This window comes from Schistocerca americana, chromosome 5 (genome assembly GCF_021461395.2).
Source record: "Schistocerca americana isolate TAMUIC-IGC-003095 chromosome 5, iqSchAmer2.1, whole genome shotgun sequence".
Lineage (NCBI taxonomy): Eukaryota > Metazoa > Arthropoda > Insecta > Orthoptera > Acrididae > Schistocerca > Schistocerca americana.
The window spans coordinates 21,349,273-21,369,013 of record NC_060123.1 but is presented as its reverse complement, the minus strand read 5'-3'; the positions used below and the strand labels follow the sequence as shown (position 1 = coordinate 21,369,013).

Sequence of the window (19,741 nt, the reverse complement as noted above, 5' to 3'; positions counted from 1 at the left end):
GGATTCTATAAGATGGGTAGAAACAGAACTAGGACAGAACCAAGTCTGCAACCAGTAAGTACCCCAGTGACACTGTAGAACGGGCTGAGCAAGGTGGATCAGGAATTCAGGTCTGGCCATCCTGATATCAGGATATCAAGTGGCGCAATAACCAGTTAAGTCACATTTGCATATTTTCAAGCATAACACAAAAAACTGTTCAGAAGCTAGAAATAAATTTTAATCAGTCTCGTCTCTTCTCAACCTTTATTTAGGCCACCAGCACACAGTAATTGCTTATTACATAGCTAAATGAAAATATAGTATGATATTTAATGAACTTTGAAAAGTTCGACTTGTCCCTCTCTCTTGTACCAAACAACTTTGTTTTATGAATATGACTAGCTGCACTGCCCGACGTTGCCCGCAATGTTTAATATCTGCCACACAAAATGATTGGCCCTATGCCTTCTTGATACGGTGAGTGCAAGCCGCACCGGAAACTGCGATCGCTTTAAATGGAAGGGCGCATTTGAATCACTGGGTGTCAACGGAATGAGTACCACCTCCAAGATGGGTATTTCTGCGGTTATTTGTTCTCGCGATAGGCATTACAGTCAGTTTATCACGATATATTCAGTTTGTTAGGCATTTAATTTTTGATTAATTTTCTTCGTTGTTTCATCTGAATGTAGAAATGTGAAGTGGATTGGCCAAGAACTTTTACACATTTTAGGTAACAACCTTTTCCCTTTTCTATATTACAAACATATATGTTTGAAGTGCCGCGTGAAGTGGCCCCGCGGTTAGATGCGCCATGTCACCTCCCGCCGGAGGTTCGAGTCCTCCCTCGGGCACGGGTGTGTGTGTTGTTCTTAGCATAAGTTAGTTTAAGTAGTGTGTAAGTCTATGGACCTATGACCTCAGCAGTTTGGTCCCTAACGATTCCATTGTTCTTATTCTGGTGAACTGGATGTAGCATCCGTAACAGTTCTGTCACACGTCAGACTATTATAAAATTCCGTGTCTTAGATATACTTGTTAGCACACTTCATAACATCCATATATTGTATATCTTAGGTATAACTGACAGAATCACATTATAAAGTTTTCCCTCAGGAAAAGCCAATGTAGTTGACGCTTTCTGAATGGAGAAATTATTATAGACAAGTTGTGATAATGACACAATACAGCGAACTAACTGTTTGCGTTCAATGGAGTATTCTCACTCTTGAGATTATGACGATTAGGCTTTGTTAGGTAAGATGAGAAGTCTAAAAATAGATTTTACGTAACATCAATCACAGTGAACGTCTAGGATATTTTTGAGAAGTTTCGTTTTCCACTCATTTGATAGGTATAACCGGTCGTGTTCCCTTCTTTCCTTTTCAACTAACCCACAGCTGCGATAACGGATAAAAAGCTGCGACGTGGGATGGGAAGTGTACGAGTTATTGTCTTGAAAGATCCTTTGAACACGTGTGTGCAGATACTGCATCATGCTGTGACTTTTGTTTTGGGCATTGCAGATGTCAGTAAATATATGTAAATGTTCTACGTTTTTGTCAAGCATGTTATTAAGGAAACCTCGCAGATAATTTATCACCACAGTTGGTCTTTTTCTGTCGCAAGTCTCGTCGTACAAGTACAAGTAATTGTTACCAGAGTTGGAAACTGTTTATAACTTTTTGTGTTACGTAAATTCAGCGAAATAAATAAATGTTTTTTTTGTGTAAGTTTACCATTCTGTAGACAGAGCTGTCACTGCAGAAATACGCGCATCGTGTTCTATTCCTTTCACACGCCAGAATGTGACTAGTGTTTGGTGCGACGGCAATGCAAATCCAGGCCGCCTCTGGTTCTTGCCCCAAACAGCCGACGTCAGCAAGCCCATTCTTTGTGTTATGCTTCAGTGGTCCCACGCACAGGTCTCACTCTTGCACCCAACGCTCCAGCAGTTTTCAAACTCTTATTTCCGACGAAAAGTGCACATGTCTGGTTAATGCACCAGTGCCTCCAGTTCAGGTTTTTCTAACTTTTCTGTGACGCTCGCCCGTGTGTCAAGTAACCTGTCATCGTTTGTGCAGGCCTCCTTTGTTCACGTTCAGTACCTTACGCGAGTCCTATTTACTACGGGTCACACACACACACACACACACACACACACACACACACACACACTTCAGAAATATTTTATGCAGGATGCACAGGTGGTTGGTAAGTATTCTCCTTTATGGATTGATTGCACATTCCCAGTATCCTACCAGTTAACAGAAGTGTACCACATCAATTGGCAGACGCTTGAAGATAAGCACCAGTCAGCCTGCGAAGTGTTACTTACGAAGTTTCAAGGGCCGGTATTAAGTCTATAATCTAGAGAGTGGTGTATCGACTGCGAAGACGATATTAAACTAATTATAGGCATTTGAGTAGTCATTCTTTCATGCAGTTCATCTACATTTGAATCTACATTTACAATCCGCAAACCACTTTATGGCGTGTGGTGGAGGATATTTTGTGTACTACTGCTCCTGTTGCGTATTGTAGGAGGGAAGAATGACTGTTAATTAATCTCCGTGAGAGTTGGAACCTCTACAATTTTACCTTCATGTTTTTCTTGATAAGAAGGAATATATTGGTTGACTTTGCTAGGAACGTACGCTCTCGCAGTTTTAAAAGTACCCCACGTCGTGACGTACAACGCCCCTCTTGTAGGGTCTGCCACTGGATAAGGTACATCTACATCTACCTAGGTACTTCGCAAGCCGCCGGACGCTGCGTGGCAGGGGGTAGCCCATCATTTCCTTTACTGTTCCGCTCGGAAACAGAGCTAGGGAAAAATACAATCTGTATGCTTCCGTATGAGCCGTAATTTCTCGTATCTTAGTGGTCCTTAGTGTCAACGTATGTATCTTCGTGGTTCTTACTCGCAATGTATGATGCCGGCAGTAGAATCGTTCGTCAGTCAGCTTCAAATGCCGGTTCTCTAAATTTTCTCAATAGCGTTTCGGAAAAGAACGTCGCCTTCCCTTCAGGGATTCCCATTTGAGTTCCCGAAGCATCTCCGTAACACTTACGTGTTTTTGCATCCTACCGATAACAGCCTGCCTCTGAATTGTATGTACGCCACGCTTTCACGTTTGCTAAACTTACGTGCAGCGAAACACGCTGCTGTTCTTTGGATCTTCGCTAATTCCTCTGTGTCCTGTCTGGTGAGTTTCCCAGGATGAAACCAAAGCATTGTGCGAACGAGAGTCTCGTAAGCTACTTCCAAATGAATCTCATTCTGTCACCTGTCTTTTCTGCGATTAGTTTTATGTGGTCGTTCCACTTTAAATCCCTCCGTACGCATACTCCTGATACTTAATGGACGTGACATCTAGTAGTGGTTGTCCTGCAACGTGCAATCACACAATATAATTGGTCTCTCTGGCTATTTATCACAATAGGTTTCATTTGTTTACGGTCAGGATCCACTGCCAATCCCTGGATCATGAGTCGACCTGCTGTAGGTGTCACTGCATTTCGGTACACTTACCTAATATTGTGACTTCTCTACTAACAGTAAACTACTGATTCTTTAAAGAATCGAGCTCCCATGTGTAAAATTGCATCATACATGTGATCCCTTTACAAATGAGTTAATGTGTTAAATATTTGCCTTTAAGTACGTAACCGAGAGAAAGGCTATAAAATGACTGAAATTATGCTTAGGGTTTTTGGAAGTCGCTAAAGGTTGTCATTATGAAACACTGGATGAATGTGAACTTGATAATTTGTGTTCCATTTTAGGCAAAAGCTAGTATTTCCCGCATCTCAATATTTATGACCTCATATCTCCTGAAATTTTGGAAATTTGTTGTAAGGTCGTATGGGACCAAACTACTGAGGTCGTCGATCCCTAAGCCTACACACTACTTAATCTAACTTAAACTAACTTACGCTAAGGACAAAACACACACCCATGCCCGACGGAGGACTCGAACCTCCGACGGTGACAAGGCGCCCCTGACCGCGCTGCTACCCCGCGCTGCGTATCTCCTGAACTACGTGACTTAAAATGGTTCAAATGGCTCTGAGCACTATGGGACTTAACTTCTGAGGTCATCAGTCCCCTAGAACTTAGAACTACTTAAACCTAACTAACCTAAGGACATCACAGACATCCATGCCCGAGGCAGGATTCGAACCTGCGACCGTAGCGGTCGCGCGGTTCCAGACTGAAGCGCCTAGAACCGCTCGGCCACCCCGGCCGGCCTATGTGACTTATATAATGATATAATTTTGCAGTACGTTCAGTGATATATGTAGATACTGTCTCCAAAGTAAGTTGCGGATAGAGTTAGTAGTAAGAGCGTAATAAATTAAATCGTCATGCCAGTTACTAAAGTCTGACTGCATCAGCAGCGAAAATATTGTAAGCTACAAAAATTTTGAAATTATGTTTAAGGTTCGTCAGAAATCGCTAAGTGCTCTCATTCTCAAATAGTGGGTGATTGAAGTCCGGGTATATTTGCCCGCCATCAGTTACGCTGCACACACATTCTAACTTTAATACTTGTATTAGTGCATTAAACTTTTAACATAAGAGTATATCTCTTAATGAGTAGATTATGACAGCACCTTAAATTTTTTAATTCGGTCAGTAATCACGCGAATTCTTGAAAATAGAATTTTTCTTGCGAAAATGCTGCAACTGGTACCGGGTTCTGGGTTCGAGGATAGCGTTTAAGTAATAAACAGAGCCATTCTTATTTAGGACTTAAAACGACGTAGATGTAAGTAACTTAATAAGACCGCAGATGTCGGAAAATACCTCAAAAGTGGATGGTAAATGTTTAGCATGTGAGGTCACATCGAAAATACGAAGGGCATTCTCAATCGCATGCTTGAAGGAATAACGGAGCGGTGCAATATTTACTTTCAAGCAGACGGTGCAAATTTTAAACCCTCTTGTAAATATTATCTGTTGTAAATGTAGAAGTTGCGAAATTATTGTCCTCGTTGTAACAAACCAAAAGCTGTTCCTATTTAATGTTTTATTTCCTTTTGTCCCTTCTATTTTTGTAAAGAAATTATGTAGTGAAGAAAACGTAGGTGATTTACTGGTAATGACGCAGTTCGGATGCTTATACTCCTTTACTTGTGGCGCAGTACGGTAGGTTTCTTTTGTACTGTACTTAATTAAAAAAAACAGCCGAGGCCGCAAGACTGGTTCATAAATTAATACTCCATTGTACACTGAAGCGCCAAAGAAACTGGTATAGGCAGGCGTATTTAAATACAGATTCATGTAAATAGGCGGAATACGGCGCTGCGGTCGGCAACGCCTGTGTAAGATAACAAGTGTCTGGCGGAGTTGTTGGATCGGTTACTGCTGCTACAATGGCACGTTATCGAGATTTAAGTGAGTCTGAACGTGATGTTACAGTCGGCGCACAAGCGATGGGACACAGCGTCTCCGAGGTAGCGATGAGGTGGGGATTTTCCCGTACGACTATATGACGAGTGTGCCGTGAATGTCAGGAATCCGGTAAAACATCAAATCTCCGACATCGCTGGGTCCGGAAAAAGATCCTGCAAGAACGGAACCAACGACGACTGAAGAGAATCGTTCAACGTGACAGAAGTACAACCCTACCTCAAACTGCTGCAGATGTCAATGCTGGGTCATCAACAAGTGTCAGCGTGATACCATTCAACGAAACATCATCAGTATGGGCTTTCGGAGCCGAAGGCCTACTTGCGTATCCATGTTGACTCCACGACACAAAGCCTTTCGGCTGGTCTGGGCCCGTCAGCATTGACATTGGACTGTCGATGACTGGAAACTCATTGCCTGGTCGAACGAGTCTCCAATCAAATTGTCTCGAGCGGATGGGATCCATGACCCTGCATGCGAGCAGGGGACAGTTCAAACTGGTGGAGGCTCTGTAATGGTGTGGGGCGTGTGCAGCTGTAGTGATATGGGACCCCTGATACGTCTAGATACGACTCTGACAAGTGACACGTACGTAAGCATCCTGTCAGGTCACCTGCATCCATTCAAGTCCATTGTGCATTCCGAGGGACCTGGACAATTTCAGCAGGACAATGCGACAGCCCACCCGTCCATAATTGCTACATGGTGGCTCAAGGAACACTCTTCTGAAATTAAACACTTCCGCTGGCCACGAAACTCCCCAGACATGAACATTATTGAGCATATCTGGGACACCTTGCAACGTGTTGTTCAGAAGAGATCTCCACTCCTTCGTACTCTTAGGGATTTATGGACAGCCCTGCAGGATTCGCGGTTCAGTTCCCTCCAGCACTACTTCAGACATTGGTCGAGTCCACGGCATGTCATTTTGCCGCACTTCTGCTTGCTTGCGGCGGCTCTACACGATATTTAGCAGATGTACCAGTTTCTTTGGCTTTTCAGTGTAAATACACAATTAACTCACGTAGTGGAAAAAAATGCTGTCCGCCAGGCGCACGATTCAAATCCTGAGCCGCACGCACTAAAGTCACGTACGTCTGCGCGGAGACACACCTGCTCGAATACTTGGGTCGGGAGGGTCAGATGTGACGGACGGACAGGCTCGACCGCTGCGCGTACGGCGAGGTACTTCATCTGGTGACGTCACGTGTTCAACATTTCTCACCCACTGTTTGGGTACTTCCCGACATTTGTGGGCCCATTTGTTTCACGTTAAATTACTTGTCTACGTTGCTTCGAAGGTTATTAAACGTTAATAAGGATCACCCTGTAGATGACTGCATCCAAACTTCCGACGTTACCCACTGGATCATTTATATGTATTGTGAACCACTTCTCGCTGGTTTGCAGAGTATATATGTAGAAGTAGACGTAGACGAGTGTAGCATGACGTCGGCGCCCTGTGTTGCAGACGAAGCCAGTGGCGTTTGCCGTACGGACCAACGTAAGCTACGACGGCACTCTGGATGACGACTCGCCCGTGCACGGCAGCGCCATCTCCTTCGACGTCCGAGACTTCCTGCACATCAAGGTGAGTCGCCTGGGCCGCTGCCAGCCCCCCGCTACCTGCCCCCTGCCCCCCTGCTACCTGCTCCCTGCTCCCCTCTCCTCCTCTCTGGGAGCACGCCAGCCAGCCGGGCAGCTACCCACTGTCTCGACACGAAGAATCCCAACAGCAGCAATGAAGTACACACGAGATGAAATTAGGTCTGGGCTAACGACACTCGCTTTCGAACGAGCTGGTTGCGTGAAACACATGAGGAAATAGCGTTAAATCCTACCACAGTAGATACTCCTTTTGAAAAAATTAGCAATAAGAGATTCGTAGTGTCTGTATGCAAATGTAAACATTTTTTGCTGATTTTTAGGTGAAGCTAACTGCCGAAGTCAGAATATTGTCTTTGAAAAACTGCTGCAAGATTACCGTTGTTCCTACGTGTCTTTCTTACTTATGCGCAATTCGAGTGATTAATTTTTCTTCTGTCTCGAATCTGTCAAAAGGTTGTTTCCTGACTCCGGTGATATACGGATACTCTCGCTGCGTTCCTTAATTGAGTGCTTGTCAGATAATCATTGAGGCACAACTCGGCTAGTTTAATTGGTTTTTGCATTTAATGATGATTCAATTAATCTATTTCGCAACGCATAACGCGAATAAGGCGACGTGAGCAACCAAAGAACCCAGCTAACTGAGAGCATCTACATCACTATCATCAGACACGATATACTACCACATGCGATCTTTATTTTCATTAATTCTGATGTCACATTACTGTATTATGAGGGCTCCTTTCAAAATTAAATTTATTAGGTATGGGACAGGGGGTGGGATTACTGTTCTACACACGTAAGATTTTTCTTAAATATCAATTTTATTGGGCCACACGCCGCTACTCTCAGTTCTGCACAAATTAACATTCACTAAGTTACAAGGATATGATATGCAGTCCCTCTAATCTTAATTAATTATGTGCACGGCATGCGTTGGAACGTTACATCGCTCTTGGGATTACCGTTCTCATACGACATCGACAACTACTATTTTAACATAATCTATTCAAAACCAATTTCGGTGTTCCTCTCTGATTTTGAGGGCAACAACACAACAGAATAGGACCCGATCTTATAGCGGGGGTCTGGTAGTACGCAAGCAGGCACAAATATGCAAAGGTAATACACAAAAATGAAATACATCGTATTAAATCCGTCCCACGAACGCTCGCAAAACCTACATAGAATTTCTCCAATAACGAATGCAAAAACTAACTGAATTTAATTTAGGATGCTGGTGGCTATATCTTCGAACAGTATTGCACACGTTACCGCGTGGAGACAGACCAACAAAGAAAAAATAAATGAAATCAATTAACTTCACATGCAAAACTCGTTAAATATCACATTATTCACACGCCCAATTACTAAACTGGAAATACAATAAGGAACTGATTACTCTTTGTCGCACGGTTACGACCACATTTTTGATGGCTGCGCAAAGGGAGAAGCCCATGCTATCAATAGAAGTCTCACAAATTCTGAAATGTATCAGTTAAACGCCATCTAACTGAGAAATCAACTGGAAAACTATTATGGATGCTGAAGGTACTACAGGATTAACAACCTACAACTGCATTACGAAGTTCCCCATGCTAACGTTAAAAATGTTAATTCTAACTATCCAATATACTCGGAAAACAATTAAAAAAACGGTGGTCGTAACGTAAGCCTAACTGTGTTGATACTGGAAAAGAACGGATTAGTGACCTAATCTATGATACAGAGGCATCTTTCGTTAAATTAGCAAACTGCTTGACGGAGACCAGAACAGGTTCCATCGATACTCTCAACCGTACGTTACCCGAGTGAGGAATAATGGCGGAGCACCCCTAACGGTCGCTCTGCTCATTCCTAAAGGGGAGACGAGGACTTGCTACAAATTCACGTACGCTTTCCCACTACTGGTGCGTGTTTACCAGAGTACCTACATGCATCTTCACATTACAGCCGTACTACTAACAGAATGACACCCCAAACAAACATTCATTCTGACATTTAAGAGCAATCATAATAGGAATGAGAACAGAATGTGCATTAATACACCATCAAATAAACACAGCGGCGTTCAGATCTCCACCAGAGCTTCACAGTACCAGAGCAAATAGTTACAAAGAGCACTGTGTCGTTACTAATAAAGGAACTATGGATACCTTGAGGTAACGTAATGGGGGCGGAACAAGCAGTTCCGTCTTACTACTACTGTACTGTAAACCAAGTACAGTATTTTATTTGATTATTAGCGACTGCAATGATTAAACAAGTGAGTTGAAAATCAGCATTTCGATCGCCTTTCACATATCAGTATTACAGGTAAAAAGTTTCCAGCCTGAAAAAACGAGAAGTTTTCAGTTTGAAAACAAGATGATAACATTTAGATAAAACAAACGACGTTGTATTCGACCGGTGGATTGGGCGCAAGGGACAGCATTTTTAAAATATGACTACGCCTATTCAGGCTGTTTTAGTTTTATTTCTAGACCATGCCCTCGTAGACATATTATAGAGTCAGGTTTATCTTCTGAAGAAGGCTCAATTACTTGGGCTGAAACCTAGGCACAGGTAGGTTTCATTACCGCAATCGAGGCTCATAATTTCTTATATATATTAAGCATTAAGTTTTTGTAGTTGAGTCAACATTTTAAAGTGATCTGCGGAAGCAGAATCAATCGTTTCAATTGTTTATTGCTACTTTTGATACTCGCCTGTGATTGCGTAGGTGTGCAGACAAGATATAGGGGAATGAAATTACAAGAAATCCAGATCATTAGCTGCTTACAGGCGTTGATATGCCCCGACTGGGACTCGAACCCGGTATCTCTTGCTTACATGGCAGTCGCTCTGTCTGACTGAGCCATCGAGGACACAGAGGATAGTGGGACTGCAAGTACTTAAAGTATTTACCTCTGGCACGCAGACCCACATTTCTAACTTACTGTCCACACACTACATTTTTTAGTGTAGAGGCTGAAGGGCTATCTGACAACAGTGGCAAATTGAAAGTAACGTTAAAGTCTATCGATACGATACGGACATCGAAGAATACTCTTTCTTCTGCAGGTAAATCAGAAGCTTGAAAAATTCTTAGTGTCATCAATTTCTGAATAAGATGTTCTTATTGTGCGAGGAAATACACCAAAGAAGCTGGTGACTACTAGTACTGGCGAGGCTCCAGAAAGAGACTGTGTGAAAACCAAAACACGCGCATAAAACAGACATATATCAGTGGACAGAGTACCTCTCAAAGTTTTTAGCTCACATTAGAGTTGTCCGGTACGGTCGCGGTTTGTGACGCAGCAAACGTCAATACGTGCGTGCAATTACGTAACTGAAGTCGTTGACACGAAGTGCCTGGGAAGACGCGTCAGCAGCACTGGAAATCTGTTCACTGGTTTGCCTATCTGCAGGAGCCAACTGATGCGACTATACGGAGCGGTGATTCGACGACTGGTTCAGCAGTACCGCGGTGAGCGTTACGAGTCGAGACGTAGAAAGAAGCCCTGTCCGTCGACGTGTGCCATTTTTATGATTGTCTTATAGTTGAACGTAGTCATCTTCTGAAAATTACAGGTTCTTCTGAATAAATCCGAATTTGTGTTGTTAGTCTTTCCGTCCACTTCACACTATCTACATGCTGTTACGTCTCCCTTAAGTACCAAAAAGCATAGATTATCACATCCGTCATCTGCGCGAGTGTATACTCCATTGTTATTGCTGCCGGCCGGTGTGGCCAAGCGGTTCTAGGCGCTTCAGTCTGGAACCGCACGACCGCTATGGTCGCAGGTTCAAATCCTGCCTCGGACATGGATGTCTGTGATGTCCTTAGGTTAGTTAGGTTTAATTAGTTCTAAGTTCTAGGCGACTGATGACCTCAGCAGTTAAGTCGCATAGTGCTCAGAGCCGGTTTTTTGCTCTACTTACGTTTTTGAACTTTGGCGCTTGTTAATTTTGGGTCTTTTAGTACGCAGAGAAAGTGCAGCGAACGGCGAGTTAAATGGTAATATACATTTGTTGTATTAAGTACGTTCCGACGCACAGCTGCATTTTCAGAGTGTAGAATGTCGCAGACACACAAATCTGTGAAATTCACTCCTGTTTTGCACGCGATATTGCATGGTAGTTTCTTCCTCGCAAAAGTAAGTACTAATAGGACTTATCAAATTGTGTGAACGAGAATGGTCAGACCGATGAAATAGTGTCGTTTAGATTCTGTAATGTGATGCTACGAGTTTTATACTATCGGAAATATGTGATCGTAGGCCCCCTAGCGCTGAATCGGTAGAATTCATACAGATTAGATAATGTATGACCAGCCACTTCCAGCCTTAGAAACCTAAAAAATACAAAACTGTGTTCCGTTGCGTAGTAAATGTCGTGTTGTGTCACGACAGAGCTTGTTTCTTCCGCTTCCCGCGACAACCGCTATCATTTACCAGCAACTGTTTGACAAACAGTATTTACCATGGGAATATTACGATATATTAATAATTTTTACTCATGGACCGTCTGACAGCAACTGAATAAAACACAATTTTAGTGCCATACGCGTTTCGCCTTTATTTTCTGCAAGGCATCATCAGTGGCCTGGAATATGTACATATGTTAGCTATTTTATTTACATTTTTGTCATTGTACCTATAGGTTATAAACAGTTCTGGTGGTTGGTATTTCCTATTAAGTAGTAATGTTTTGAACTGTACTTACAGGTTGCGTGGACAATTTCCTACACATTACGCTCCTGTTCCATTTTTGGTGTTGTTCTTCTTCTTATGAACGCCAATTTGCGGTTTTTTTCCCCATTCCACAACACTATGCACTGAACGCTTGTTTTAAAGCAATGTTTTGGTTTCTGTTGCCTACTGTCAAATGTTTTTGCCAAAGATCGAATGTTATTGCCAAACTTATGAGTGTAACTATTGAAGTATCTGTGGTCTGTTCGTGTATGCATTTGTGTGTGTGTGTGTGTGTGTGTGTGTGTGTGTGTGTGTGTGTGTGTGTGTGTGTGTGTGTGTCTCCAGATGATGGGGGGAAGAGTTTTCTTTTTTATTATTATTTTTTGTTTTATGTTATCATTTCCTTTACTAAGTGTAGTAGGGAGCCTGTGTTGATGTGTGTTTGTTCATTTATGGTTCAAATGGCTCTGAGCACTATGGGACTCAACTGCTGAGGTTATTAGTCCCCTAGAAATTAGAACTAGTTAAACCTAACTAACCTAAGGACATCACAAACATCCATGCCCGAGGCAGGATTCGAACCTGCGACCGTAGCGGTCTTGCGGTTCCAGACTGCAGCGCCTTTAACCGCACGGCCACTTCGGCCGGCGTTCATTTATCACATGTTTGTTTTCTGCTATGGCTTTCTGGATGTGGAAGTTTTCTTGCATTTGTATGTTTGTCATGGTTGCTTATTCTCATTATTTTCATTTCTTGTTCCATGTTTGTAGGACGATGGTTGTAGTGTTTTAAATGCTCTGCAAATGTGGAATGGTTTTTTTCATACTTCCAACATCTGATATGTTCTTTGTATCTTGTTTGAAAATTCAGACGGACCATAAGTAAAAATTATTAATATACCGTAATATTACTCGCAACTGAGGAAGACAGGACTATAAAAGTTGAAGATGTTACCATGGGAAGTAAGTTACAATAGTGAGCATCTAAGGCAATTGAAACGTGGAGGTTAACATTTCTATTCCTGTTCGAAAATATCAGTGACTACTTCCTGATGGAAAAACAGCCTATACAAGAGTGCTTCCTAGGATTGCCACAGGGCACCAGTTTGATTCTCTTACTGAAGGGAACATTGTATTAGAGCCGGAAGAGCAACAAGATTTAAATGAAGGACCTCTGCATGTGAGTCCATTTATTGTGGTACGGGTTGGCAATGTAGTAAACCGCGTTGTACGTAGTGCGCTGCCCAGTTGCGTTAGTGGGGCCACCTTTCGAAAGCCTGGCTGACCACATTCTGCAGCGCCGACCGTTGCGAGACGAGCAACAAGAGAGGCAGTGACGTTCTGGGAGGTGCCGACAGCGGCGTGGAGCCATGCCGACCACAGAGCCGTGACTACCTGCGTTACGGTTCTCTGTTGAGGATCCGTGGCGAGAACAGACTTATCGACGTGGTCCCACAGGTTCTCGATTGGGTTCAGATCCGGGGAGGTCGGTGGCCAGCGGAGTACTGTTACCTCCTCCTGATGCCCTTCGATCCTCGCATATACACTGCGATCTGTGCCACATGCTCCGTTGTCCTGCTGGCAGAGGCCATCGTGGTGAGGAAAAACAGACTGCATATAGCGGTCCACATGGTCCCAAAGGGTAGATGCATACTTGGGTTGATGCGCTGTGCCTTCCAGAATGATCACCTATTAAATGCCACGAAAACATTCCGCTCACACAATAGAACCCCTCCTTGTTGCAGAGTATTTGCTTTCAGACGTTTCACGCCGCACCCGCCAACGGCCATCTGACCGATTCAGCATTAAACGTGAGTCATCCGAAAACGCCACCTGTCGGCACTCAGTGGACGTCCCGTTGCGCCACTGGCTTGCAAATTCCAGCTTCCTTCACAGATGAACAGCAGTGAGCACGGGTGAATGAACCAGGCGCCTACTGCAGCCGCAACGCTCGCTGGGGAGACACTGCTGGTACCCCTTGGAACATTATGGCGGTCAGCTGCTCAGCAGATGCACGTGTATTCACTCTTTCACATACCCACAGACATTGTCCACTCCTGTTATCTATGGCACGTACTGCACCATAGTTGCCTACGCGCCGGATTTGGATAGCACCATTTTGCCGCATACAGCACAATTTAAGCACGGCGACACGCAAACAGTTCACAGACTTAGCCGTTTCGCCACTGCTTCCACCCTTAGCCCGAAAGCTAGCGACGCCAGATAAATCGCTCCGTTTCCGCATTTCGACAACGACTGCACTTTTCCCGCGTCCGCCCGACTCGCTTTATATGTTCTCCGGTGCTAGTGCCTGCTCCTACTTGTTGCACGTTCATGTCGAACATAGGTGGTGCTCACATTTACGAGGGTTATTCGGAAAGTAAGGAACGATCGGTCGCGAAATGGAAAATACAGTGAAAATCTGATGAAGCTTCGCACAGATGCGTTGTGCACTGTGTATAGTACGCCGGTCGATCGCGTCATGTCGCTCTTTTCAGTTCTGAGTTCACAGTGAGAACATAAGGATGGCTTGAAATTAGCGTCTCCCGCCAAGTACGACGGCCTGGCGAAAGGTTTCGCCTGAAGCTATGCAATCCACATAATATAACTGTCATACGGTTCGTTCTACACGACAATTCTCGGCCGCACTCTGCAGGGGCAATGAAGATGCTCCTGCAGCGTTTTCGATGGGAAGTGTTTGATCACCCTCCACACAGCCTGTAATTGGCTACCCGTGAGGTTCACCTCTGCTCAAATGAACCGCTGGCTATGAAGACAATATTTTGACACAGACAACGAGCTGCAGTCCAGAGCAGAAAATTGTCGAAAAGCACAGGCGGCTGTCATCTACGAGGTGTGGCTAGAAAAAAACCGGACTTGTACTGGTGAAACAATAAAACAAATGCAATAACGCTGAAAGTCGCGTGGCCTGTCACGTGACTCTCGCTCCGCTTACTGCTCGAGTTTCATCTGCCTCCTGCACTCAGTCTGCCCGTGGCGTCTGTTTTAAGTAGTTGACGTTTTGTCTGTGCGTCGGAAAATGTTGAGTGTACAGAAAGAACAGCGTGTTAACATCAAATTTTGTTTCAAACTAGGAAAATCTGCAAGTGAAACGTTTGTAATGTTACAAAAAGTGTACAGCGATGATTGTTAATCGCGAACACAAGTGTTTGAGTGGTTTAAACGATTTAAAGATGGCCGCGAAGACACCAGTGATGACACTCGCACTGACAGACCATTGTCAGCAAAAACTGATGCAAACATTGAAATAATCGGTAAACTTGTTCGACAAGATCGCCGTTTAACAATCAGAGCAGTGTCTGAGTTAACAGGAGTTGACAAGGAAAGTGTTAGGCAGATTCTTCATGAAAGTTTCAACATGAACAAAGTGTGTTCAAAAATGGTTCCAAAGTGTCTCACAATTGAACAGAAGGAACGCCGAAGAATGATTTGTTCTGACATCCTGGAAAACATTGAAAGTGATCCCACCTTCTAACAAAATCGATGCATTGGAAAACTCCTGGTTCTCCACGACAAAAAAAAGCACGAATGTCAAAATCGAAATTCAAGGCAATGATGATTGTTTTTTTTTTGACATCAAAGGGATTGTGCACATTGATTGGGTACCAGAGGGGCAAACAGTGAATCAGCATTACTACATTAGCGTCCTGGCTACCCTACGTGAGCGAGTACGGAGAAAACGGAACGATTTGTGGAGACAAAAGTCATGGATCCTTCACCAAGACAATGCCCCAGCTCACAGTGCGTTGTCACTGAGGACGTTTTTGGCAAAACACAACATTCCCATCTTAGATCATCCACGCTACTCACCTGATTTGGCCCCCTGTGACTTTTTTCTTTTCCCTAAAGTCAAGTCAGCTTTGAAAGGAACTAGATTTGAGACTGTTGAAGCAGTAAAAGAAAAAACGACGGAAGTAATGTATGGACTTACCGAAAATGATCTGCAGCATTGCTATGAACAGTGGAAAATTCGTATGGAGCGGTGTAGAGACCGAGGAGGAGAATACATTGAAGGAGATCACATGAAATTGTAAATAATTGTAAATAAATGTTTTTTCCAGCATCAGTCCGGTTTTTTTCTAGCCGCACCTCGTATATCGAGGGAATTGAAAAGTTGGTACAACGCTACGACAGATGTCTAAGTCTGAGCGGCGGCTGTGTAGAGAAGTAGCCGAAAGGTGTAGCTAACCGTTGCAAATAAAACAGTTTTGATTTTCACTGTCGTTTCCATTTCGCGACCTATCGTTCCTTACTTTCCGAACAGCCCTCGTATTTGGCCAACCGTCTGTATCATAGTAGCAAAGATGGTTGCGTTTATTTTGTGATTCTCTCGTCTCGCTGTACGAAGAAGGCTCTGAGCACTATGGGACTTAACATCTATGGTCATCAGTCCCCTAGAACTTAGAACTACTTAAACCTAACTAACCTAAGGACAGCACACAACACCCAGCCATCACGAGGCAGAGAAAATCCCTGACCCCGCCGGGAATCGAACCCGGGAACCCGGGCGTGGGAAGCGAGAACGCTACCGCACGACCACGAGATGCGGGCTGTACGAAGAAAGTAGTGAGTACGTTGTTAATAACCGTTAATTTCTGATGAGCGGAAAACAGCGATATTCGCCTGGGGATAATGCCCTTCTCATAGTAATTCCCGCAAACGTGGCGTCACTTTGACGTCAGGCGCAATATCGACGACCGCAGGATTGGCTGTCGACTTTGTGACGAGGAAGAATATGAATATTATTGACCCTCGATTCACTCGCAGCAATTAAAGCTGTACTCTTAGGTTCCTGCCTAACCACATGCTCGGAAATCGCTCAATATTTATTTCATCCTTCATTCTCAGATCAGTCGGAGAGCAAATAACATCCAACATTGCAAAACATACTTGTATTTCATTCATAAAAAGTAACAGAACGTATTAACAATCCTAACATGTTTAACTCTGGTCTTGGTGCTCTTATTCTGTCCTGAAGTATCGTATCGTCGATGCGTTATTAAGTGACATTAAATGATAGTAGTATTGCGTTTCTGATAAATTTTTCAATGTTCCGTTACACTGAAACGGCAAACTACAAATTATAAAGCATGTGTTTTATCTTAATTTGTAAATTATTGACGATAGTAACTCACTGCTAACAGAGCCCTCTCATATGAAGGCACTAACCGTCAATAATTCATTACGTGACATTTTATTATTGGAATAGTTATAATAAGTCATCCCAAGAATGACGGGTTTTTGTAAATCTCCGGTAGGCGCGGATGAACTCATGTGAGAGGCCCGTATCGAATGCTAACCAAGGCCGATAGCCGATCATGCGGTCGTTGATATTGTGTGTGTAACTTCAAAAATGACGCCACGTTTGCGGAAATCGTTGTGAAACGAGCGACTTCAGCGCTCTGAAGCGCTCATACTCTTTGAAAATAGCAATATTAATCTTATGTGGATAATTAGCAAATAACATAAAAGATGAGTCTTTGTATTGAGGAACTTGATGGAGGATCGGCATTAGACGAAATATTCTTTATCTGGTCAGCATCACAACTTAATCTTGCTCAAATTAATTATTTCTAATAGTTTCTAGCAGAAGTACTGGCCAGAGAATATAACAGACGTTTATGAATACAGAGTTGCGTTCGTTTATCATTTTCAACCATTACCTGAGATTGATACGAGCAGCAACACCGCTTCGCTTAAGGCCGTGCGAATTGATTTGGCAGACGAGTCTGCACGCGGTTACGACTATAACAAGACGCATTTTGCTCCCCTGTTGAAATTACGAAATGTGCGGGATTGCCAATCACTTCTCATTAAGCTGCTGTCACTGCACAACGACAGACTCCGGTTGATCTAACGCGAGAAGAGTAAAAACGATTTACCGTTCCAGGGTCGTCGAGAACTACAGCTTCATCGGAGAGACTTCGACCATTTTCTCCGGCACTCAGAACATCGACCAAACGAATTTTACTGTTCTTCTGAAAATATAACCGCTCCGTCATTAGTATTATCATTCACACTTAGTTACACTATGACAAAACAGGATGCAATCTTAAAGATTGTTAACGTCAAATGACCATTTTATTTTCGCGTGCGAAATAAATTTCGCGGAGTTTATATATTTAGAAATAGAAACATTCAGCTTACATTCAAGTCAGCCTAGCTTCTTGCCAAGTAACTGAAATTCGATTAAGAATAAAAATATAAAGATTCAGTCATGTTCCCTTGTGGTAGTATAGGTGGTGAAAAAAAGACTTAAAGTCATGGCAGCAAAACATAGGTCAGTCAGAGTACGTTCCTGGGAAACTTTTCACAACGCTGTTTGTATGAGTGCACAAATCATTAACCGATTAAGTTGTCGACGAGGCACATCTTTGAGATATTCGTCAGACGGGTGAGTTAGTGGACGGTGGTAGCACTGGTATCCGTATTTCTTCAATGAAGTCGCATACATTCCTCACCACATGTTCAGAAAAAAAGCTGCCTCTACCAAGGTTGGTTTGAATGCCAGTGAGGTTTACGAGGCATGGTCGTGTTGGAAATGGTATTGCCTTGCATTCTTCCGAACTTTCAATTTGTTGGGTTTCCATAGTTACAGCGTCACTGCGAGTCATTTAACTAACACACACATTATGCTGTGTAGAGGTGTAAGACTCTCAACGAGGTGCTTTGTGAGCGACGTGAGCGGCAGCCGCTGGCAGTTAACGCTGTGCTGGCTCAGACAAACGCCGGGAACCGTTGCGCTGCCGCTGGAATTCGTTGCCGTGGGCCGGATGTGCGACGTAATTCGCCAACACATGCAACAGAAAGGGAGGATGAAATTAACATTTTGCATGTTAGGACATAGAGGTAACGTTTACGAATGATTATGATCGCTGGTAGCTTGCTGGTACCTTAAGATAACAATGAAATATCGGAAATTTCAATATTTGTGTAAAAGTAATATCCATGTTAATACATCGATTTTATACTGTCGATAAATCAATATATTGGGCTTTTATAATTCTATTTTCCATGTATTACTACTGGGTGTTGACGCGAGTAATTCATCCGCCCGGATAGCCTAGCGCGTTAAAGCGTTCGCTTGCGGGACATGGGGAGGCGCGCCGGCCCTGGATCAAATCCTGCCGGCGAACTGTCGGATAGAGTCGGTGTGGGTGTGCCGGCCAGCCTGAAGGTGACTTTTAGGCGGCTTCTCATATCCAACTAGATGAATAGCGGGTTGGTATCCACGTCATGCGTCTGTTACACAATTCGCAAACATTCGCCAAACCCGAATTAACACGCCGACCCCGTGTACACACGAGATAAGGCCAAGAAGAAGATGATTTGATGCAAATAACGTTTCTCACGTGTCAAACAAACTTAAAATAGCGATGATTCATGAAGTATCTAGTGTCATGTTGGTATATTGCTCCTCACCTCATCTACGTTTTAAGTAATTTTTACGTTTAGATATCTTGGCGGTCTTTGTCTCTCATCCGTACAAAAACTGATGTACGGATGTAGTTATATATACGTACACGTGTTCTACATCTCCTCCTAAACCACTGGAACGATTTCAACCAAACTTGCTACATACGTCAGTTACTGTCTGGAAAGAATCACTGTGGGGGTAAGAACCACCCACCTATCAAAGGGGTGGGGGCGGGGGTGAAAAAGTAGTACAGCCCACAAAGCGCGAATACACTTACGTTACTCATCCAGTATTTAAGAATGAGAATATTTAGAACAAACTTGAAACAAACTTTACACATAATTTGAAGCCTTCACGAAACTTTTTTTCGCGGACGACACCCATAAAATGATGAAACGGAAAAACTTTATCGCTTACTACATTTTTTCTGTTCATACAGTAAAACTGTCACATGAAGCATGACGTTTAATTCATTACTTCTTTACTACTATCTCTATTCGTGACAAATTTTTCAGACAGTATTCACGTATACCAGTGAACGCACCAGAAAAATTAGATCAGGAGATAGGATGTCATTGACATTGAGCTGCGTGAAAATGACACTGCAGGGCAAAGTTCG

The 19,741-nt window shown here is 43.3% G+C and overlaps 1 protein-coding gene across 13 annotated transcripts in view; it reads left to right on the top strand.

The window, feature by feature from the left end:
* LOC124615292 (voltage-dependent L-type calcium channel subunit beta-1) overlaps positions 1-19,741 on the top strand; it is a 720,562-nt gene that overhangs the window by 474,570 nt on the left and 226,251 nt on the right. For all 13 annotated transcript variants that reach the window (XR_006979771.1, XR_006979774.1, XR_006979770.1 and 10 more), the window contains one exon: positions 6,873-6,992. Coding sequence is in view for 7 of the 13 variants with exons in the window: in XM_047143072.1 (XP_046999028.1) it covers positions 6,873-6,992 (120 nt within the window). In the remaining 6 variants the exon portion in view is untranslated. The remainder of the gene's footprint in view (positions 1-6,872; positions 6,993-19,741) is intronic.